Below are 24,634 nucleotides of genomic sequence, written 5' to 3' on the forward strand. Positions count from 1 at the left end.
ACCTTCCCCAGTCCACCTGTGCCCTGACAAAACTCACATATCCACACGTGGCCGTGCTGGGCTAGTTGAACTCAAGAGATCCTAGCAGGGAGTGGTACGTTGGGATTACCTGGCCGGGAAGATGCAGGTGTGGACATGGGAGCAGAGGATGGGGGTAGCAGGGGCGTGGCCACAGTCCAGGCGAACATTGTGGGTGGAGAGCCTGGCAGGTGCCCCGCTGCCTGCGTGTGCAGCACCAAGAGTTTGTCTGCTTTTGAGCCTGAAGCTGTCACTTTCGGGGTTTCAGAAGACTCCATCTCACAAAGTTGTCACAGACTCCATGCACACCTGTGGGAACGCCAGAGGTCTGAGCTTGAGTGAGGAAGAGCTTGTTCCCAGGGCCACCTCCCAGGCAGGGCACCGGGCTCCCTGGACCTGCCAAGTAGGTTTCTGAGCTTGCACGGGGGGCACTTCCAGCCAAGGAAGGGGAGCCCCACACTTCTGTGAACACTTTTGTTAGGAACAAGGACGGGGGCTGACATGCAAGAGACCCTGGTTTTGCTCCAGTCAGAGCCCCCGGCCCTCCTCCCCTACTTTTGGGGACTGGCAGGGAGACCTGCCCATGTGTCAGGGCTTCCCAAATATGTCCCTAGGAACACCATTCCCAAGAGAGATGCTCTGGAGAAAGAGTTATGTGGTGAAGCAGTTTGGGAGCCCTGTTTGTGTGTCCGTGTGTGGGGAGGGCTGTGTGCACAGTGTATTCGATAGTTTTAAAGGCTCTGAGAAGTCCTGCTGGGGAGAAACCTGCTTAACTTTACTTACCCCGGGCTTTCCCTCCTTGACCCGATTGCGAGTTCCTGCAGCACTGGTGTTACATGGCCTGCACTTTGGGGACACTGCCCTAAATGCCCTCAACTTCTGTTGTCATTCGCCAGTGACTTATAGGCATGTTATCAGTTCCTTTTCTGGACCCGTCCCCTAGACATGCTTCTGCTGTGTTCCCATCTTTATTTTACTGGAGGGGTCTGGGGATTCTGGGTGTCTGCTCCAGGCTCAGGACAACCTGGACTGTTCAGAAGGCTCATGGGACGCTGGGTCTTGGTGTGATGTCTGGTTGCTCTGCATGTCCTCAGAGCCCCGGTTTGGAGCCCGTGCTGCGGGGGGAGGAGTACTCCCCTGTGAGCAGGGAGCCCTGGCGGCCCTGGCCAGGCTGTGTGTTGGGGGCCTGCCCCGAGAACGTGGACATGCAGGCTAGCGGGTGTCTGTGCCGTGGCCCTGCCAGCGCGTTTTGCTCTCAGGGGCCTGGATGGCACCCAGAGAGCCCGAAGGAGGAGGAGTGGCCGGGGTGCGGAGGGACTCTGTGCAGTGAGGCTGCCCTCTGGCCGGGGGGCTCAGGCAAGCACAGTGGGGTGGCAGGCAGGGCTCTGAGGTCCTCAGGCCCATCTGTTTTCAGATCCAGGGGCTGAACCACAGGGCAACAGCGGCCGGCAGCACTGTCCCCGGGGTCCGGGTGCCGTGTGAGTGTTGGACGTGTGTGGGAAGGAAGGCCAGCCGGCTGGCCAGCTGGTGGAAGGTGAGTGTGGCTTCGGGGTGCGTGGTGGTGGGACAGGAGGTGGCACTGCCACATGAGGATTAGAGGACTTGAGGCTCACACACAGCCAGCCTCTGACCCCTGCAGCCTCCTATGCTGGCACCAGGACAAGAGCAGCTGGTAGGCAGCTCACATTCCCTTGCATGCCTGCCCCTCCCCAGAGACCCCCTCAGTGTCCCAGCTGGGGGGGCGTCAGGGGCGTAGTCATGACCTGCCCTCCTTCTGTGCCCCCTGGGGAGGGCTCCAGGCCCTGCGTCAGATACAGTCCGCCTGGTACACGGGGAGACGAGAATGGTCCCTTCCTTTCCCTTCCCCTCACTTTGCAAGACCTACTACTCTTCTTTCCTGCCCAATTCCAGAATCTTCCAGAGCACAGATTGCTCAGCAAGACCATTTACAATAGCCTGCTTTTGTTTGTCCTAACAGTGGTCACAGAATGAAATCCCAAGGTGCTGGTGATTCCCTCTTTGTCTGTTTTCTAACAGTCCCTCCCACCTCCCTCTGAGCTTGCCCAAGACCTTCTCGAGAGTCAGGATGCTGACACCTGAGTCACGTCCTGCTTTTCAGAAAGGCACAGGGAGCCCCTCACCTGCGTTCACAAGAATGTAACAGAAAAAAGCCTGAATTCATTCATTTATAGTTCGGTTCCTAGAGGCCAGGACTTTGCCCTCCTGGATTCAGACTGGTGATTCATCTGTTTGCTGTAGACACAGGCGCTCGGGGATTACAAGCTGGGACAAAGCAAGCTCCTTGTGGCCCCACGAAGTGTTTTTCTGAATTGCATGTGAAAGTAGAAGGAAGCTCACATGGAGAGAATGGTTTCTTTTCCAAGGGCTCGTCTTTTACTCGGTTGAGCAGAGGTTCTAGAGGAGGGGACTCCAGATGTGAGTCCCGGAGAGAGCAATAGGCGGCCCCAGCTGGATCTTTGCTTACGCATCGTTACACAGGCCAGCGGTTTGAAGCCTGGGGAGAACATGGCATTACTGGGTTTCTTTCTCCCTTCTTCTCCCTTCCGTTTTCAGCCCTCGTTGATTCCTGGGTTGGTCATTAAATTCGCTTTGTGTCTGGAGCGTCTGCCATAGGCCTGACTGTATTAGTTAGTGGCTACATACTTCCTTTTCTTGGAAAAGATGCTTTGCGTTCATAGGTCAACCATGCATGGCTGTGGTTTCACGTGCTAAGGGCCGCCCGCTGTCCTGCCTGCCTGCTTGCTCATATAAACCATGCAAACTGCACAGACACATGTGGGTTGATAAAGTTTGTGTATTTATGTGCGTGGCCATCTTGGAGGCAGCCTCCCTCTCTCTTTGGCGAATCTGCTCCTTAACTCCTCCTTTCCCACGCCATTTGAGTATATGATCCTGGCCACCATCATTGCCAACTGCATCGTCCTGGCCCTGGAGCAGCATCTTCCTGAAGACGACAAGACCCCGATGTCCCGAAGACTGGTACGTGCTCCCCCGCTCTCACCTTGCCCGCTGTCTGCGCCTTCCTGGGTTCCCTTCTCCTGGGCTTACCACGCTCCCCCTGCCCTCCTCCCTGGGAGTTCTGTGAGCAGTTTGCTCTTTGCTGAGGGCCAGGTTAACGACAATCCCTATTGGGGTTTGCAAGGAACCGAGGACATTACAAACGCTCGTGTGCACTGCACGGAAGCCAGGCAAGAAGAAAGGGCAGGGAGGCACATTTGCTCCACGCTTCTTTCCTGACGGACTTTTGCAGTGAGAGGATGAAGGATGCCCCAAGCTTATGTGTATTTGTGGTCATGAACTTCCTACATGCTTATGTCCATATGCTCCTTGAAGAAATGAGTCACAGGTGTAACGTATTTCCCCTAAAGAGAGCAAACAGATTGCTTAAAACCCAGCGTGCAGGTGAGCAGCTCCAGCCTGGTGACCTTCGCCTGTGGGAAGCCTCCTTCAGGGCAGAGCCGGGGCCATCGGGGCCCTTCCTGGAGAGGAAGTCTGGCCCCTGGTGCGACCCCTACGTCTGTCCGTTTCCACGGCTGCTCCCCTGGGCTCTCTTGCTCTGCTGCCCTCTGTGAGTCACAGAGAGTCCGCAGGCCCCATCCCCCTTGTCCTTCAGCACCCTGGCTTCCCACCCGCACGCCGGCGGGCCCGGCACAGACATCCGGGAGGTGGCCGGGTGGGCCTCGCCTTACTGTGCCTCTGCTCCTCACCCCCACAGGAGAAGACAGAACCGTATTTCATTGGGATCTTTTGCTTTGAAGCTGGCATCAAAATCGTGGCCCTGGGGTTCATCTTCCATAAGGGTTCGTACCTCCGCAATGGCTGGAATGTCATGGACTTCATCGTGGTCCTCAGCGGGTGAGTCCTCTTCCTCTCCCTCCTTCTTTGTGCGTGGGCCTGGGTGTCCTGAAGCGGCTGGGCAGGGAGCCCAGGGTGGAAGGACGGCAGTCTGTGGGGTGGGGACGGAAGAAGGGTTCGGGGTGAGAATCCCCCTGGGGCTGGGCCGTAGTAACCACCGCAAGAGACGATGCGGGTGGCCTTAGGCAGAGGCCCTGGGACTCTCAGTCAGGTCTGGCTGCTGCTGCTTCTGGTTGTCCATTCTGTGCTTGGCTCGGTTGCTGAACACCCACCTCCCTGGGGAGGGTGACATTTTTCCTAATGTCACCCAAAAAGCGAGCCTTTTTGCTAAAGCAAGCAGCTTGCCCTAGGCTGAGAGGCACCCCCAAGAGATGGGCCAAAAGATGCAGTCCAGTGCAGTTTCTTTGGGGGGGCTGGAGAAGACCCCAGATGTATCTTCTGAACTGATAATGGAGACTCATGTTCTGACAAGGGGATTTTTTATGATTCACAGATTTATTAATAGTATAAAATTGAACCACATTAAAACATCTGATAAATCATTCCTTGGAAATTAATACAGTGATACTACATTAGGGCTGAATCAGTGTCACGGCTGCATACACGGCGGCAGTGCATTTTAGTTAAGTATCTGATAACTCGTTCTTTTGGAAGTGAGTGTAGCACAAGGCTTTTGGGCTGAGCCAGCGCCATTGTCAGCAAATGTGATGAGCCTTGGGGACGTGGTGATGGGCATGTCTCCCTGGGCTTTTGTGATTTCTTGTTGGTCGTTGTGTCAGATGGCTCTTGCTGCCTGCAGGAGTGGAGGGTGGTCCTGCGTAGATGAGGCTGGAGATTCCCTTACCCGCTGCCCGGCAGGTAGTAGTTCAAACCTCAGGAGAAGAAGAGAGTGGCCTAGAATGGAGAGGATGGGGGAAATATGTAGCCACTTTGACGAGGGGAGAAAATAGGACCTTTTCCAGGGATTAGTCAGAGGAGCGGGGCTCAGGTAAAGGCTGAGAGGGGCAAGGGCTTGGGAATGATCGCATCTATTCATTGTCTTGTGGAACAGACAACAATACTCATATTTTTAACCTTTACACTAATTGAGATTGAGTGGAAGAGTAAACGCTGGAGCCGTAATGGACTGGAGCATGCGGGTGGAAGGGAAGAGATAAGTGGGGTTGACTGTGCGTGTTTAAAAATATCTGTTGCCTCACAAAATGATTTTCTGGAAGTTATTTTTCTAAAAGAAAATTCTACTACTGCATTTTAAATATGATTTCGTATATGAAGATACAGTTTCTGCTTGGGAATACGGGAGTGCAATGTACGGAAGTACACTGGGTGATGTTTTAAATGTCTCCAAGATAAATAACATGTTAATATCCTGTGTTAGAAAAGGCCTCAATGGGAACCTGAGCCTTTTAGAAACGTTGTGATTCTATCTAGAAGAAAAACATTGTAACGTCTGTATATATTATATGCTAAAGTTATGTAAATTCTTGGTCCTGCCAAGTTCCGTTTGTGTCAGAGGCCACGTGAAATTTCTTGTCTAGCCCTTTTATTTTTATTTTAAACTATTATATATTCATTACAGAAAAGTCAAAAGAAGAAAAAAACAGTTCACTAATTAAGAGAAATTCCGGATTATTTTGTGATCTTTCCTTCCAGCCCTTTAATGCTCAGCACGCTCTCTTTCAAAGGCTTGTAATTTTGCTGCCTTTCCCCAATATTGTATGAGCATATTACATGTTATTGCATACTTTGGGAAAAATCTGTAGTGACTGATCAGCAGTTTGTTAAGTAGGTGTACACAGCTTGCTTCTCATTTTTGCAATTATTGGACACTTCGATTGCTTTCTGTTTTTTACTACGATAAATTGTTATCAACGATGCTCCAAAATACATCTTTTGGATGTCACATTTTATGGGGCATTTTGACAGGTCATAGTACTTCTAAAGGAGAATCCAGCCATTCCCATGTGGGGTCTGGGAACTGTGGTGGGTGAGGGGAGGGGGAGGAACTGGACCATTTGGCTGGACAAGGGAAGACTCACAAGAGGCAAGTAATCCTCGTCTTCAAATGAAGGTCGCTGTGTGGTTGAAGGAGCAGATGTGTAGGAGTCAGCAGGGTCCTTTTGTTAGCACAGCCGAGAGGGCCCTGTGGGTCCTCCCCGCGTGTTCCCCGTGCAGGAGAGCCGTGCAGGCACCGAGCTTGGCCAGCCCACTTGTCCCCTCTGTGCTCTCCGCACCCAGCCCTCACGTCTTTTCTAGTGGCTCTTGAGACTTCGCTGGCTCAGTGGATGGCCTGGCAGGCCGCTGCTTTCCATCTGAACCAGGAGGACCTGCTCCTGCTCCTCCTCCACACCCACTGCTTAATCGTCTTCCCAGCATGGACTGTTCTCTTTCTCTCTCCTTAATTCACATGCAAATGTGCTTCAGGCAAAGGGCTTGGCAGGCTCTCCAGACCCTGGCTGTGGGGCTGAGGGGCTGAGGGGGGCGGTTCTGTCCCATAGGGATGGATGGATTCCGTCTTACATTCCACAGCGCTTTCCTCTGACACGTGGCTTCGCTTCTAAGATGCACATTTTTCATGCTGGGACATCTCTGACATTAACCTGTGCCTTACAATACTGGCATGACATAGTTTAATTGACAGCATTTTTCTTTCTTTCTTTCTTAGTGGTACATACAGTTTGGGGGCATCTTACAATTGTTGGGGTCTTAGGTACCATGAAGTATGTTGCGATACCACCCCAGTGAGGCAGGCAGAGCAGCCTTTAGAGATGGGTCATCTAGTCCTCAGGGAGAGTAGAGAACATCAGCTGCTTCGTGATGGCAGATCCGGGCCCGGGGTCTTTGCCTGCCCTGCAGCCCCCTCTCCGGGCCACCCAGTGTTCCCCTTTGCCTTCCTGACATCTGCACCCACAGCAGTCCCCGCTGACAGCTCTTCCTTCCCACCTCGTCTCCAGGTGTCGCCTCCCATTTTGCTCTTGTGCACAGAGGAATGACAGGTGCTGGAGCATGACAGCACCTCGGGGCTGAGGCTGCACAACTCCTCGGTTCTCAGCGCCGGGAGGGGAGCACTGAGAGTGGGCGCTGAGGTGTCAGACAGCTGGCTCGGTGTGAGAGCTGCACTGGACCTTGGCTGAGAGACAGGCAGGTGGAGGGCCTGGGCCACCACATCCTGCCTGCCACCGCGACCTCTTAACTTTTGGTGTGCTTAGGCACGTGGTTTAGAAAGTGCATTTAGGTGCATTCATTCATCTAGTCATCATCATCCCGTAGAAAGGATATTGCTATCCTCATTTCACAGATGAAGAGACTGAGGATCAGAGAGGGCACGTGACTTGCTAGTGGGCACTAGATCCAGGGCTTGAGCCCATACTGTCTGGCTCCAAGTACCTTCTTCAACACTCTTTTTCCTACACCACCCATCGCATCACAACCCCAAGGACTTGGTGGGTCTAAAGCTCTGTGACTACACATTCCTTTGGGCCCCTTGAAGCAGTGTGGGGTGAGCTCAGGGTGAGGCATGGTCAGGCAGATGTTCCCAGCCCAAGCTGGGGCTTCATGTGCGGGTTGAGGAGGACAGCAGCCCCATGTGTCCATCCTAGCGCTTCTCTCTGTGGGCTTGGAATAAAACTCCCTGCTCTGCGGCAAAGCAGGCATGCTGCTTAACTGGCAGCATGGCAGGGTTTGATGCTTAGAGACTGGATTAGCTGCTTTCTTCATTAATTGGCCAGTTTGTTCACTCCTTCATTCACGTATTCATTAATTCAATGAAACTAGTATTGTTGAATGCAGAAGGAAATGCTGTTCATGTGTTCTCGTTTCTGCTAAAAGACAGTGGAATCTGCCATTCCTTTAACAAACTTTTATCTTACAGAACCTGGGATCTCTCTTGCTTTGGGAACAACTCAGGAGATGCTATTTCTAAACACTTGCCAGGCCACCTGGAGAATTTCAAGTTACTTGAAGTCGCTATTGTGCATTAATCTTTTTTTTTTTTTTTTGAAACAGAGTCTGGCTCTGTTGCCCGGCTAGAGTGAGTGCCGTGGCATCAGCCTCGCTCACAGCAACCTCAAACTCCTGGACTCAAGCGATCCTACTGCCTCAGCCTCCCGAGTAGCTGGGACTACAGGCATGTGCTACCATGCCCGGCTAATTTTTTCTATATATATTTTTAGTTGGACAGATAATTTCTTTGTATTTTTAGTAGAGATGGGGGTCACACTCTTGCTCAGGCTGGTCTCGAACTCCTGAGCTCAAGTGATCCACCCGCCTGGGCCTCCCAGAGTGCTAGGATTACAGGCATGAGCCACCGCGCCCAGCCTAAGCATTAATCTTAATAACAGGTTGTGGGACCTGGGATAGAAGGGCACATGAGAGGGGAGGACGGGAACTCAAGGGCATTTCTCAGCCACGGGTAATGACAGGGGAATGAGGGTGAGGATGTGCCTTAACCCCTGTTCATCCCTGTGTGCCCAGGGCTGGCATGTAGTCGGTGCTGATCGGTGCTGGTTGAACTGAATCACTTGTCTGTAGGATACAAAAGCGAGTGCTTAGGGAAGCCTGGGGCTGAGGTTCCCACCCTTCCCTTTGGTCTGGCTGATGCATACGGTGTCTGTGTCTCTCATCTGTATGTGTGTCTGCAACTGCCCCGCGTGCACGTTTGCTGCTCACGCGTTGTCAGGGAAGTGAAAGCCGGGAGCTCAGTCCCTAGGCCACGAGGAGGTATTGGGCTTCCAGTCATCTGGGCTGCTCCCCAGGTTGGGGGCTGCTTCCTGGGCGGTGGGGGCAGGGGCAGGGCTGAATAGTGAAGATCTAACCTCCTGGAGGTGTCTGTGGACGGGGTGAGGGAGGGTAAGGAGAAAGCAGCAGTATCACATCACCAGGAGTTTGGCGTGTAATAAAAGTTGCCATTTATTGAACCAGATACCAAAGAATACAATATGTATATATTTTTTTATTTTTTCCTAATCCTAAAAATGACATCACAAGGTAAGAATCATTAGGCCTGATTCCTGGCCAGGCCCGTTGGCGCGTGGTCAAGCCAGGATTTGAACCGGGCCTGTTTGCCTGAGTGTCTGGGTCCCTAAGCCACGCTGCCTCCCAGGCTCAGCGATGGCACCTGCCCTTCTGTGCTGCTGGAGCAATTCAGCCTTCTCTCCTTATTTCCCTGGTGTGTCTTTGGATTCAGGCCAAATGGTGAGAAGCATGCTGTCCCTTTCTACCTAGCAAATCTGTATTTTCAACTGTATGTTAAAGTATTGGTGATAGTACAGAGCTACTCTGGAAAGTTGGTGATATTACCTGTTTTCCCATCAAAATATGAAAATCAGCTCAGGAAATGCTCTGCCGTCAGTTTTGCCAGCTGTGCAGCAGCAGGTGACCTGCTTTGACTACCCTTTTGCTGTGGAGTCCGTGGTGCAAACTCTGGGGGGCGGGCAGATGTGTCTGTGCCTGGCTCCTCCTCCTTCCTCTGCCATGGTCGTCACCCCAGGGCCCAGGCAGGTGCTCGAGAGAAAGCGCTGAGTACCCACACTGTGCCAGGCGTGGTTCTAGTGTGGCTGGGCTGGGGCTGGGTCCCCCACTAGGGGGAATGAGGCCGCATGCCATGAGAGCCCAGAAGGGCATCCAGCCTAGCCCTGGGTGGCACTGGGGAAATCTTCTTGAAGGCAGTGACATTTACCTGGGACTTAGCTGGACAGGGAAGGAGAAGAGGTTTTCTGTGAGCAAGAATGCTGTGCACAAAAGCCTGGAGGTGGGGGGTGTGGAGAGAGACATGCAGTAGGACACTTCTGGAAACGCGCTGAGTGCAATGGGGAGAGATGAGGCTGGAGGGGTCAGCAGGGGCCAGTCTAGGCTGTGCTGAGGAGTTTGCACTTTACCCAGAGGGCAGTGGGGAGCCACTGAAGGCTTTGAGCAGGGGGTGGCACGTTGAGCTCTAACTCTGTTCTGGATGCTGCACGAGTCTTTTTTCTTTTTTACCCTGGAATCAGCTCTGAGGAAAGGCATGGCAGAGAGAAAGGAGCCACCTCCACAGGCCTCGCTGCAGTTCGGGAGAGAGAGGGCAGACAAAGGAAGCAGGAGCAGGGACGAGGAGAGCCCGGGGAGCTGCCACCCCGCAGCCCCGGCGTCTCTCCAGGGGCACATGCAGAATGGTTTAGCCTGAAGCCTGCCGGTGGGAGGGTGATATCTGGAGCTAAATATATATTGATAGGTATTTTTAGAGGGTTTTCTGTAAGGAGGCCGCCCTAATACATGAGTTTCCTGAGCAGCTGGAGATCGAGGAAAGCACAGTTTCCCCTGGGAGCACTGTCTCTGGGGCTGAGAACGTGGGGGCAGAGTTGCGAACGCAGTTCCCGGCCCCCAGACTGATTTAAATCCCTGTGGTCATAGTAGGGTAGCACTGGGTATTAGCACAGCACCGGGGGATAGCACTGGGTATTGGCACAGCACCGTGGGGTACTACTGGGTATCGGCACAGCACGCGGGGATAGCACTGGGTATCAGCACAGCACCGTGGGGTAGCACCGGGTATCGGCACAGCACCGGGGGGTAGCACCGGGTATCGGCACAGCACCGGGGGGTAGCACCGGGTATCGGCACAGCACTGTCAGCTAGCACTGGGTATTCGTACTGCAGAGGGGGATTTACACAGCATCGCCGTGCCAGTGAGCCTGGCCGGGGCTTCCAGCCCTGTCTCCTCGTCCTTTCTGCTCTAGGTGGGCCAAGCAGGGAGGTGGGAGCAAGGGAAGGTGGTGGGTGGGTAGAGAGAGGAGGCATGAGAGCTTGTCATGAGGAGATGGGGAAACTGAGGCTGACTGGGGAGATGGGAGGGGTCAGGGCTCCTCAGCTGGGCTGAGTCAGTGGAAGGAGACTGGGACTCCAGCGCCTTCATGCAGAGGCCGGGAGCTCCGCCGGCCCTGCAGCCTTGCTGCTTTTCAGTTCTTTCTCCGGGTAGAGTTGCTGACTGTCCTCGGACAGACCTCCAGCTCCTCCTGGCTTTGTTCATCTCTGGCCCCACACTGGGGGAGCACAACTGCCCCTCACAGCCTCTCCTTTTGTCAGAACAACATTGTTTCTGTTCCGATTGCATTTCCCCCAAGATGGGTGGAAGAGATAAGGCTAGAATACAGAATTTTGATTCTGGGGAGAGGTGGGCAAAAGGCAAAACATGAAGCTTAAAGGTGTCCTGTGAGCTCTGCTGGTGACTAACCCCGTTCCTTCAGGGGGGCTGGGAGCGAGAGTGCCAGTGAGGGGCTGATGAGCAGTCGAGTTGGAATTACTCCTTGGGTGGTAGGTAATTTTTTCTAATATACGCACTCTGGGTTTTTTTCCTGTATTGAGATGCATTGTTGATTCACTGAACAGATATTTAATTGCACACTTGCTACATGATAGGTATAAGACTTTGGTGTTGGGATGGTTTTCCCTTTCTGAAAGCCTCTTCTCACCACCCCCATGCACTGACAGAAGCTCAAAGTGGAGAGAACCGAGTGGGGCCCGATTTGGCTTTGGTACCCACAAGAAGGAGGGAAAGACAGAGAGAGTGAAGGAAGCTTCGAAATCCCCAGGTGGCTCGGTTTGGGACTTTTTATTTTTTTCTTCTTCTGGCTCTATATTCACTAGGCATGATATAGGGAAAGAGATCATGGCAAGGTGCTTTCTGAGCCTGGAGCTCCCATGCGGAGGCAGTCAGATGCGTGCACTGTCACGCGTGTGCGTGAGTGTATGTGGAAGAGGGAGGCAGGGGTGAAAATTCCAAGGCATGTTTGCAAGACAGGGTTGGATTAGCATAGATGTTCATTGTATAGATTTACCAGATAGAATCGGGAATTAAAGGGAATGTTTATGTTTCTGTTCTGTGGATGAAATATGCCTCACTCGGGTAGAGGTTTGTGCACCGCGGTGAGTGTAGTCCGCGGTATGTATCCGTGGGAAATGTTAAGATGCGACAGCAGTGGTTAACATATGTGTCACTGCAGCCAGGAGCTAGCAGACGTGATGAGTGCAGAGTGGTCACCAAGGGCGGGGGCGAGGTGGGGCAGTGCAGATGTCGAGAGGAAAAAGAGGGTGTGCTGGTGTCAAAGAGAACATAGCTAAAGCTCGGTCACTGCATTTCAGATCTGGGAGAATGATAACTTTGCCTGACTTTCCCTTACTTACCCCTTTTTTTTCACAGAAGGGAAAACTGGGGTGCAAGTGGCTAAGCAGCTTGTCCAGGGTCTTACAGGTGGGGGGTGGGGAGCTGGAGCTTGGGTCCTGGTTTGTGTGACTCCACATCTCTGGCAGTTGTGCTCCTCCACCCCTGGCAGTGAGAATGGGTTCCTTCTTGTTGTGTTTAGGCCATCAAGCGGGGGGTGTTAAGAAATAAGATTTTTTACTATCTGGTTGGAATATATATGTGCAACTTCTATGGAAGCAGAGTTTAATCTAGTGGACTGAGTGATGCAGGGGCTCTGGGTTCTCGTCCTGGCCCTGAGACACATTCTCTCTGTGATACTAGGTGACACGTAAACCACCTCAGCTTCAGTTTCCTTTGTGAGACGTCATTTATGGAATGAAGGTAACAACTGCCCTGCTGCCCCCCCAGGTCTTGCGATAAGCAAATTGGATAATGTCAGTGCTGGTGCGATGTTGGCGGCTCTCATGTAACCAGGAGCTCACATGTCCTATTTTAAATGCAGAAGCCTTCATATATTTAATACTATAGTGACACTTGCATGTATTATTTTAAATATAGAAACATAAGGCAAAGCAGATATTATCTCCATTTTACAGACGAGGAACCCAAAACTCAAAGAGGCTAAGTCACTTGCTCAAGGCCAATTAGTTGCTCAGGGGAGGAATTCAGTTCTATTACCAACAATTCTAAAGCCTATGCTATATCTACTATACGGCACAGCCTCTGCCCCGAAAGTGTTTTGAAAAACAATGAAGCAAAATACCAAATGAGTCCCCTCCCCAGGACAGTGATATTATGAAGATAAATATTCAAATACACACAAAGCACCCTGAGTGCCTTTAAAAAGCGGCACATAAAAATTGAAAGTATTTAAAAAGTATATAAAAAAGGTTCTGTAGAACTCCTTAGGAATAGTTATTTATCTGTATAAAATTTGAAACCACAGAAACAAATTCACTGCAACCTATTGCAGTTTCTGAAACTATGGGGCATTGAAAATTTTCCATTAGCTATTATTTTATTTCAAGAGAGGGGTTCCACTGCAACTTGAACATAGGATATATCTTATTTCCTTTTCGTAGTATATGTAATTTTATCAAAATTAGTCAAATCCTTCTACAGTTTACTATCAATAAGAACAACAAAGAAATTCCTAGACTAAAACAAAGACTTTTCATTTTAAACTTTGTTAACAATGAACATACTACATTTTCTAGATTCCTGTGTTTTTTTGCCTTCCCTTTCTTTGTCTTCTGGCCCCCCCACTGTCAAAGGGGTCTGCTCCTGCTCCCGCACGTCTGGCTGCTACAGAGGGGGCTGGAGACAAGGCCCTTCCTCCTCCAGGAGAAATGACTGGTCAGAGCCCGAGAGCGCTGACAGGAAGGCCCAGTGCTGACTTCCACCCCCTTGTCTTTCATTTCCCTCCTTCTCGGCTGCCACTCTTCTGTCCGGAGCCTGGGCCTTGGTGACAGAATGGTTAGGAAGGGGGCTCGAGGCCACGGCTTCTCTCTGTGGCCTCCTTCTGGGACACTGGGAGGCAGAGTGACAGGTGTGACAGGCGTGGCTGCTTCACATGTCAGACCACATCTGCAATGCGTTCGCAGTGATTTGCATCACTGTGGGGGTCCCTGGCATCTCACCCACTCCCCCATGGTCCTCCGGTCCTCCGGTGCTCAGCTGGCCCTTGGGGACTCCTTCCTTAGTCCAGGACTGCGTAACTGGCCACGGGGGGGAGCTCGGACTGAAACTGGGAAGAAACTGGGTTTGGGGTATCTTTGCTATTGAGTCTTAATCAAAACTCTGGGTGAGGGGGAGACAAAGAGGATGAGGCCCACTCAGGGCTAAGCATGCCGAATATGCCCGAAACTTTGAACCATGGGGTGGGGGAAGACACGGGTGGAGTCAGGAGAAGACGGGAGGGGAGGAAGGATCGAGGCAGCCAGGACTAGTCAAGCACCTCCTGTGTTCAAACACTGCTGACTGTGGAGGACACAGAACTGGACACAGGCCCAGTTAGACACCTTAGAGCATGGTGTCTGGCAGAGCAGACACATACTAAATTAAACTTTTTTTTTTTTTTTTGAGACAGAGTCTCCCTCTGTCACCTGGGCTAGAGTGCCGTGGCGTCAGCCTAGCTCACGGCAACCTCAAACTCCTAGGCTCAAGCGATCCTCCTGCCTCGGCCTCCCGAGTAGCTGGGACTACAGACATGTGCCACTATATGCCCGGCTAATTTTTGTATATATATATATATATATATATATATATATATATTTAGTTGTCCAGCTAATTTCTTTCTAATTGTTTTTAGTAGAGACAGGGTCTCGCTCTTGCTCAGGATGGTCTCGAACACCTGAGCTTGAACGATCCGCCCGCCTCGGCCTCCCAGAGTGCTAGGATTACAGGTGTGAGCCACCGCACCCAGCTGGCATACCAAATTAAACTTAAATTTAGTGGTATATGAAGTGCTGCAAAGGACATGGCGTTAGTGTGCGAGGAGAACCTTTCACTGGGATGCTGACCTCGTCTGAGGGGAGGAGGGTCAGGAAACTGACAATGGCGTTGAGAACTAAAGACCAAGTTGCATTTAGCTGGGATGAGAAGAGAGGAGGGAAGCGGCCAGGGTGAGGAGAGCTCTAGGCAGAGGGTGAGGCAGGTGTGCAGGTCTGGGAAACAGCAGGAAGGCCAGCGGGGCCTGCAGTGATATTAATAGTAACCTGAGGGTGTTGGGAAGGAGGCAGAGCCCCATCATTCAGGGCCTTGTGGCACCTCCAGGGATGTTCGTGGGAGGCCATTGAATGGTTTGAAACAGGGAAAGCGAACAGATTTGCAGGAGAGGTGCAATGTCTGCTAAGAAGTTGGAACAACTTCCGTGAATGACTCCATGTCTGCTCAGAATTAGGGACCTAGAATTAAAGTCCTCAAAAAATTTCTCTCTTGCCTCCTGCCTTCTCCTTCCAACACTGGTCCTCAACTATAATTTTGTTTAACCTCTTGGAGCTGTCCCAAACCCGGGCTATAGACCGTATAATCTAGCCCATTATATGCTAAAGATTTGTTAACCTGCCCAGAGTAGAGACATAGTCCCTGCCCTCCGAGATCACACTCTGAGCATCTCCCACTGATTCAAATAATGGGTAAGAATTGATGAGTGTGGGGGCTTTTATTTTTGATGTTCAGCGGAGAGATTATTTTTAAAATGTTTTGCTGAGAACATTGCTATATGATTATTATGATTTTTATTTTCCTGATAGAATAATAATCAAAAGATCAAGCCAACCCACATGCTTGTTTATGGGATGTCTCTCTTTTCCTTGCTCCCTAAGCCCGTGACAAGTCATGATGCTGAATCTGGGTCCTAACTCAACTCTGGTTAAAACCACCAGAAATACAGCATGCTGTGATTTAGGGGCTTCTTCCAATGGGGAGCGTGTGGTGCTCTGTGATTTACCCTCTACCCACTTCCCGCTTAGGAAAGGGAAACAAAGGCCTCCTGGTTCCCCTTCGGAGTAAGTGCTATACCCTCTGTTCTAGAGACAGGTCACCCAGGTGGATCCTTCACACGCGGATGCTGGTGACAGATGGGGAGGTAGTAACGCTCACCCCAATCTTTTCCCCCACTGCTTAAATCCCACACCGCCTCTTCGGATGAGTGCAGCCAGCTCCTTAGTGTGCCAGCTTCTTCCTCCCTTTCCTCCTTTGTCCTCTTCTTGCTCTTCCTAATCCTTCTCTGTTTTCATTTTTCACCTTGTTTTGAAATAAAAGATTGGGTGAGCTGGGGGCATGTGCCGTGGAGGGTGGTGTGTGCATGTTGTGGTTGTGGTGTGTGTGAGAGTCACACTGATTCCAACTGACTCCTTCTTAGGGCTTCGTCCGTTGGAATGACCCTGACATCTAGCCCCTCTTCCCCAGCAAACAAATCCAAGTTTGGGGAGGGTTCTCCCTACTGAGAACCTGATGAGATCAAAGTTTGACCAGCTAGTCCTGCAAGTAAGGGAGGAGGAATGCCCATGATTTCAATTCCCCTTCCCCGCCACCCCAGCTGTGAGTGGTCTGAAATCAACTAAGCACCAAGCTAAGCACCAAGAAGTCACCCGTGAGTTCAAATTTTAGAACCACAGATTTACGGAAAGTGAAAGCAGGAGTGGACCATAAGAATCGCCTTGTCATTCCAGTGGTTTTCAGCCTGTGGGCTATGGGACTGTGGAGACCCCTGGAATTATAGTGGGTGTGCAGATCTGTGGCCACAGTCCCCCAGCACTGGCTGTTCCCTGGGTGATGTTCCCCACAGATATGTACCACACACTTTTTCTAAAGTGTGTGGATGCTGTTGTGGTTTATAACATACAAATACATTTTAAAGCTCTATTGAATGAATAGTGTCATTTTAAAATTTAGTCAGTAGAGCATAGCAGCTAACAGTTTGGACTTTGTGGACAAGCAAACCTGAATTCACATCTCTGCTCTGCTAATTTACCAGCTCTGTGGTTGTTGACAAGTGACCCAGGTCCTGTAAGCTTCAATGTTTCCATCTACATAAAAAAAGGGATAGAGGTGGATAATAACATCTATTTAACAATGTCGTTATGGGGCTACATTGATTGAAATAACTCCTCTGGGGGGTGGAGTGGGTCTTGAATTTTTGATATGAAAAAGGGAGCCTCACACTTGAAGGATGAGAACTATTGATCCAGTGTAACTAACCCACTGTACACGTGACGGGGCTGAGGCCTAGAGCTCCAACGTATGCCTGATACCCTTATGTCTAGTGGGAAGGTCGCTCACCCGCAGCTAAAGCCTGGTTCTGGTCAAGCTGGTATTCAGTCTTGTGTAGGGGCGGTGGGAGAAGCAAAAGTTAGACACAGCGCTTATGCTCATGAACAGACAGTCTGGTTGGAGTGGACTAATGTATGGACCTCAGGCAGCTGGGAACAGTGTGGCCAGCACATGACCCAGTTCTAGGTTGGGTGGTCCAGTCTCTAGGAGTGACTAGAAGGGAAGAATGTTGTCTGTTGGGCCAGTGACACCAGGTCTCTGCCCAAGGTTAGGTATTCCATGATCAGCCTGGGTTTCATTGTCTTTCACTGTTGTCAGGAATGGCTTCTTGGATAGTTCTTTTTTATTGGTTCCTGCCCATCTTTCCTCAACCCTGCATAGACACCTTATCATACTGTTCTCAAAGAAAATGTATCTTTTTCTCAAGCTTTTGCAGTTTGAATATCTCTTGATTTGATTACTGCTTGAGCGCAGAGAGTGTCTTAGTCTGTTTGTGTTGCTATAGAGGAATGCCTGAGGCTGGGTCATTTATAAAGAAAAGAAGTTTATTTGGCTCATGGTTCTGCAGGCATTACAAGAAGCATGGAGTCAGCATCTGCTTCTGGTGAGGACCTCAAGAAGCTTCCCCCCATGGCAGAAGGTGAAGGGGAGCCTTGGTGTCACATGGTGAGAGAAGGAACAAGAGAGACAGGGGAGGAGGTGCCAGGCTCTTTTTAGCAATCGGATCTCCAGGGAACTAATAGAGGAAGAACTCATTCATTCTCTACCCACCAGGACATTAACCTATTTAGGAGGGACTCCTCTCCATGACCCAGACACCTCCAACACTGGGATCAAATTTCAACATGAGATTTGGAGAGGCCAAACATCCAAACTATAGCAGAGATCTAACTTAGATCTCTGTAAAGATATATCTCTGTTCCCTGGAATTGACTAATGGAAATTTATTGATTCATAGAAAGTCTGAGAGAGACTTTGCAGGGGGAACCGAACGGGGCAAGAAGCATAATACAAAGTCTAAGAAGACTGTTCCCATCCTTGGCCCTTGCTGTAGGAGGCTGTGGGGGGTGGGGAGAGTTGGTTGGTGCCCTGCTAACAAATTTCTCTGAATAATACTTCTTTTCCATCCGCCCATCCAACAAACCATCATGGATTATTTTCTAAGTGCCTACTGAGTGCCAGGCACTGTATTGGATACTGAATATTACTAGTAATGTACAAAACTGTTATGGTCTCTGCCTGTGTGGGTCTTACCATCAATCCAGGCTTAGGGAGGAATTAGAAAGCTTAGTATGATGTTGCCTGGACTGCACTTGGTAGTGTGCGTAAGGAGTCATTTCATAGATGTGGACCTGTCTGCTACCAGCACTGAATTACCTTGATAGTGTACCGTAGTGGAAAGACCAAGGACTTTCATGTTGGGCAGACTTGAGATTGAACTTCAGCTTTGCCACTCAGGTGTCAATTTGGGTAAGTTATTTAATTTATTTGAGTTTCATTTTTAAAATCTAAAGTAGCTCTCTTGTAAGGTTTATGTACTAGATTGAGAAGGACCCTAACTAATAACTCCCCCTGCATTTCAGTGGGTTATCATGATAGATTTATCTTTTGCCCCTTGAATAGGCCAGTGTGTTCTTAACAGCATTCCTGGCTTTCCTCCATGGTGTGATTTAGAGAGCCAGGTTCCTTCTAGCTGGTGGCTCTGCCATCCTCTAGGATCTCCTGGTTTACATCTCTTCAATAGAGATGGAAAGAGGGAGTATGAAGAAGGCACACTCCTTAGATTTCTGGGTATGTAAGCAATGCACATGATTTCTATTCACGTCCCATTGGCAAGGACCAGCCACATGGTTCAGCCTCATTGCAGATGAGACTGGGGAGATCTAATCCCTAATTGGCAGCTGCTTCCCAGCAACAGCCTTTCACTATGGAAAAAAGAGCATCAATTTTGAAGGACAAATAGTGATCTATTTATTGTTTATATGAGAGTTAAATAAGAAAATATATGTAAATTTTCATATATATAGGAGATATATAATAGATGTTTCCTTCTAATTAGTAACACCCATTGATCTGAGAAATATTTACCATGCATATAAAAAACATTTGACTAAGTATTGGAGCTAAAAAGATAAATGGTAAGATACCTGTCCTCAAGGAGCTATAAGTTGACGCAGAGATTGTGTATATATATATATATCATTTTAATTTTAGCTCAACACCATCTGATCAGGAGAAAAGACTGGCAATAAATGTGTTACCTTCTGTCCATTCAGCTTTCTGTTTGTCCATCTACCCACGTTTTATTGAGCACTTCCTGTGTACAAGGGCTGGGGCGCAGTGGGAAGAACAGGAATAGAATGAAATGAGAATAAGATGGAAGATCCCTGGGAACGTGGTTTCGTTTTGCTCTAATGCAGCAATGTTGACACAGTAGATGCTGGTGCAAGTAGCCCTTGAACCCTGTTTTCTACCTCTTTCGATCAAGCATTGAAGATAAGAATGAGAAACACATAATTTATTTCATTTTATTTTACTTTTGTGTTTCTTTTTTTTTTTTATTTCAGCTTATTAGGGGGGTACAAAAGCTCAGGTTATGTATATTGCCCATGTCCCGCCCATCCCCCCAAGTCAGAGCTTCAAGCGTGTCCATTCCCCAAACAGTGCGCCTGGCACTCACCATGTAGTCATACCTCCATCCCCTCCTTCCCCCCCCACCTCCCCGAGTCAGCACCTTCAAGCATGACCATTCCCCAGACAGTGCGCAACGCACTCATCATGTAGGCATACACCCATCCCCTCCCCCACCCCCCACCTCAGTCTGATATCCAGTTGGTATCATTCCCCAATGTGCACTTAGGTGATGATCAGGGAAACCAATTTTCTGGTGAGTACATGTGATGCTTATTTTTCCATTCTTGGGATACTTCATTTAATATAATAGGTTCCAACTCTCTCCAGGAGAACCAAAGAGATGTCATATCACCATTATTTCTTATAGCTGAGTAATACTCCATGGTGTATATATACCACAATTTACTAATCCATTCGTGAATTGATGGGCATTTGGGTATTTTATTTTTGTGTTTCTTGTCTTCTTCTCTTTAAGATAGCAAAGCCCAGAGACAGTCAGCCAGCCGAGGCTATTTATAAAATGTCCGTGTTGGTCTGGCTATCACGGCTGGTTAACAGCTGTCAAACTCCAAACTCTGTGGCCGAAAATGACAGAACGAGGAGCCAGTTTCAGAGGGGAAACCAGCTTTTCAGTTAGTTTACAAATGTCTTTTTTTAATCTTTAGCTTGCACAAAGAAGGGTGAAGTCAGAAGTTTAGTTTTGAACTGCGTACAGCTGCAACAGATAGATTAGTGTCAATGGTAAATGAATGTTTGTCATGGGTCTTTGGAGAAGGATTTATTCTTGTGGCCATAGTATTGGAGTGGTCCCTGGGGATGTCCATTATGCTGCTCCTTGCTGCAGTTTATGACATGCCTTCTATGTGGGGTTCTGTAATTGCATCCAGGAGAGCCGTCCTTTTCCAAGAGAAGAGGCCAGTTTGGCTTCAAGTTCATGACCCAAAGAAAGGAGTTTCAGAAAGCAGTTGCCCCAATTTTTTAGCCTTCTTGATATTTTCCATGTACAACTCTAGGAAAAGACTCTTGAATTCAGCACCTGGCCCTTGTAGTGAGGCCAGGTCAGGAGGCAGTGAAGAGAAGAATGGACGAGAGCTGGGATCACCTAGTTATTCAGAACTGCTGACTTAATTGGTCAGTGCCAATCACTGCAGTAAACATTTTAAAGTGTTTTTACGTTTAATTCTTGCAACAACCTTATGAAGTAGATCCCATTATAATTACCGCTAGACGAGGAAACCAGGACTTAGGTGGTTCAGTAATTTCCCCCACATCACTCTGCTGGCAGTTGGTGGAGTCAGGATTCACACGAGGTAGTCTGATGCCGGAGCCCGTGTTTTTAACCATGATGCTGGACTGACTCCCTAATTCATACATCCCAGTGGCTGCCTGCTCTGGATGTTCTTTTTTTTTTTTTTTTTTTTTTTTTATTTCTGATGCACCTTAACTAACAAAGGTGAAAGTATGTATCTGTTGGTATGTCAAAATCCATCCAGAGGAATATAAAACTAACTACTTGGTTTTAATTACTGATAAAATGTCTTCTATTGAAGAGGATTAAAAGGACAGCAGATGACTGAATTTTCTGTATCATTTTGATCTTGAAATCATTTGAGACATGTAGTTCATTTAGCCCTTTAAAATAGCTTAGAGTCAGAACACAGGACACCGTGGCAGGATGGAAGGAACAGAGGATGTGGAATTACATAGTTCTGTATTTGAAGTCTGATTCTGGCTCTATGACACTGAGCAAGTTATTTAGCCTCTAAGCCTCAGTTTCCTCGTTGGGAATTTAAGGATTCAGGATATTTGTGAGTATTTTACAAGAATCAACTGACAGGATGTTTGTAAAGCACTTTGAACAGTGCTTTGCACATGGTCAATTTTCAATAAATAGCATCTATTATTGTTTCCTAGTTTATTGATGAGGACAGGGAGGCACAGAATGAGCAAACGTATTCTCCAGGTTACTCTAAGCCCCACAGAAATTCTTGGTATAGGTTGGGATGAAGTTGACATCATTGCATTGGCAGTCTGTTGTTACTAGTACGGGATCATTCTAACTTCTAGAATGTACTAAATCTTGAGTGAGTGTCTCAGTCCATTTGGGCTGCTATAACAAAAACATCATAGACTAGGCGGCTTATAAACAACAGAATTTTTTCCTCAAGGTTCTGGAGGCTGAGAAGGCCATGATTAAGGCAGATTCAGTGTCTAGGGAGGACCCTCTCCCTGGTTCATAGACAGCTGTCTGGGTCCTCACATGGCAGAAGGGCTGAAGGGCTCTCTTTTATAAGGGCACTAACCCCACATAAACAGAATCCCCATAACCTAATCATCTCCCAAAGGTCCCATGTCCAAATATCATCACACTGGGGATTAGGTCGCAATGTATGGATTTGGGGGTATACAAATATTCAGTCTGTACAGTGGGCTTTAGGGTCTAGGAATCACTTCATATTTGATCTGTATTCATAACTCTCAGTTTGTCCAAGATGCAGGTTTCAAAGTATAGTTGAATAACTATACCAACTTGATGATAATAATGTAGATCTATACCTGTAAGGTGCAGTATCAGTTGGCTATGAACAGTAACAATGCAAGGCTAATGCATGTGACCTTCTTTTTCTTTCCTTACCCTTTTGTGAATTCTCCTTCTAGGTAAGGTTTTAAATGTACTTACTCCAAGAAATAGATCCCTTTTATTTCTTTTTTATTTCCTTGCTTACTTCCCATGCCTTCCTACTTAGATGATCACAATCCCATGATAGTTCTATGTTGTTCGTATTGCTTTCCGATAATGTACCTGAGTCATTCTCTTTTGAGAGAACATAACACATTAACATTTATAGTTATAGGTGGTTTATTCGCTTTTATTCCTTTCATTTATTTTATGTTTCCTATTCATTAGAACTTATTACTGTTTCTTCTTTTTTCTTTTCCTTATTTTGTTCTATATTGACCATAATCTTATAACACAGTGTCTTGTAGTGATCTACCATATTATTAAATTCTTGTGGTGGAGGGTCTGCTTTTTTACCTTTTTCATTCTATTCCCCATCTTCCCACTCCTTCCCTGGCTTGTGAGCATGCGTGCACGTACACTGCTAAATCTGATGCTGCATTTGTAGCAGATCTTTAATACTTACATGTAGCTGACAGTTTGACAGCCAAACTCAGGCAATTCCAGGGCGAAAGGGTGTATTGTAATGGAAAGCCCGTCCAGAACAAGACTGATCCCTATTGGTGGCGTGACGGTAGCATCCATTGCTTAACCTTCCTGAGCCTTAATTTAAAAAGAGATAGCAATACCAGCTTACCGAACTGTCGAAGAGATTAAGTGGGACGGCGTATGCGAAAGTGTCTGGTACTTTCGTTACTGCTGGTGCTTTTCCCTGTCTACTTTCTTCCCATCCATTCCGCTTGTCAGTAGAAGGAGTCACGGGGCACCTTATGTAGTTATCTATATTCAGGCCATGGGAGCAGCAGGGAAGGGCGCCTATTAAAATTTGATGGTGTTCCCAGGAGCTGCTGGGCTGGAGAGGGAGGTAATATGGAAGAGAAGAGAAAGAATAAGAAATAAGAATAATAAGAAATTGTGCAGCTCTTGAAGAAAGTAGGCACAGGGTTGTGGTTTATGATCTGTCCCTATGTGTGTCTGCCCGTGGGTCAAATCTATTCCTGCCTGAGGTTGCATCAAAGTACATCTGCATCTATATTTCATCTATATCCTCCATACCGTATATCCTCCCAGGGAGAACTCTAGAATGCAAACAGCGCGGCAGTTGTGTTCCCTTAGCACCTTGCTTGCTTTACCAGTGATTTTGTTCAGAAGATTCAAAAGCCTTTGCCTTCCTGGGAAAAAGCATAGCTTGTTTCTATAAACTGCCCCAGAGTTGGATTCCCCTGTCTTTCTGTAAACCGCTCCGAGGGACGAGGGACATGCCCTTTTCTTTTCCCCATCTCATTAGCATCCCTGACCCCTGACCCCGGCAGTGTGGCTTTCTCTCTGCTGGGGACCATCCACCCCTAAGGATTCACTGGGGATAAACTCCCCCAGCTCATCCGTCTGGCAGGCAAAGCCTGAGGCTGGATGGACTTTCGAAAATGGATTTGTCACAGAAGGGACAGGGACTCAAGATTCTGGCCTGCTATTTGGGGGCATACCATTTCCCAACGGGGCACGCCGAGATGACCGTCTCTGTACTGATGTGAAAGAAGGGAGGAAGGACAGCCTATTTGATGATTTTTGAAAAGAATTTCTTTCTCCAAATTTAATTGTATATTAAAAACAAACAACAAGTCAAGGGATTAGAAAAAGGGTGGGATTTTATTTGTTTTTGAGTAAGCACAAAGACATTCCAGAAAGGGCAACTTTTCATACTACCATTTTTATTTAACTTTTTTCTACCTCCTCGATGTTTTCTCTTTGAACTGTAAATGACACCCTTTCCAACATCATCAGTTTTATCAGTGGTGTCAGTAGCCTGGCTAGTGTGTCAGGAATGCTAGGATCTGCTCCAGGCCCTGTGCTGTCCCTGCAGAGGCACCTGGGCAAGCTGCTTGGTGGCCCTGGCTGCAGTTTGGCCTGGCAGGTGTGGATGTGTGGACTTTAGGGGGTGGTGCACTGCTGGACGTGGTATTAACAGTTTGGATATATGAGCATCTTCCTCCAGAGAAAGGGTCCATATCTTTTATCAGATGAGCCTGTGACCCACACGTAAGGACCATTCTATTAAGTGATTGCTAAAGAACCTACACGCTTGAGAGTTTATTTGAATTTTATTGTGTTTCCTGTCATCTAGACTTTTCTGTTTCACTTGACGTCTTCATCAACCCTCAAGTAGAATGGGTCACCGAGACCCTATTTTTCTCCGTGCTTATTTCTGCCTTCTCTCCCCTTGCCTGGGGGCCATAGGTGAGCCGGTCCGTTCCCTGCAGGAGCATCCTGCCTTGACTTCTCCCACCCTCAGGTTTGTCCCTGCTCCGAGATCTTGTCGTGTGCTCAAGTGAATAATGTCTTTCTGCATTTCTCTCTGCTGATCAGGACCTTGGGACAAACGTTTTTTTCCTTGTTGATGTGGCAGGAGAAGCTCTTTAGCTCTTGAGCACGGCCTCCCAGACTTCCATCTGCCACCTCCTCTTCCCCACCCGGAG

General features: G+C 48.6%; 1 protein-coding gene across 3 annotated transcripts in view; it reads left to right on the forward strand.

Moving 5' to 3' along the window:
- The window catches only part of CACNA1E (calcium voltage-gated channel subunit alpha1 E), a 312,817-nt gene that overhangs the window by 23,853 nt on the left and 264,330 nt on the right, over window positions 1-24,634 (forward strand). For all 3 annotated transcript variants that reach the window (XM_045536358.1, XM_045536356.1, XM_045536357.1), the window contains exons 2-3: window positions 2,913-3,018; window positions 3,755-3,894. In XM_045536358.1, coding sequence (XP_045392314.1) covers window positions 2,913-3,018; window positions 3,755-3,894 — 246 coding nt within the window. The remainder of the gene's footprint in view (window positions 1-2,912; window positions 3,019-3,754; window positions 3,895-24,634) is intronic.

Source organism: Lemur catta, chromosome 23 (genome assembly GCF_020740605.2).
Source record: "Lemur catta isolate mLemCat1 chromosome 23, mLemCat1.pri, whole genome shotgun sequence".
Taxonomy (NCBI): Eukaryota; Metazoa; Chordata; class Mammalia; order Primates; family Lemuridae; genus Lemur; species Lemur catta.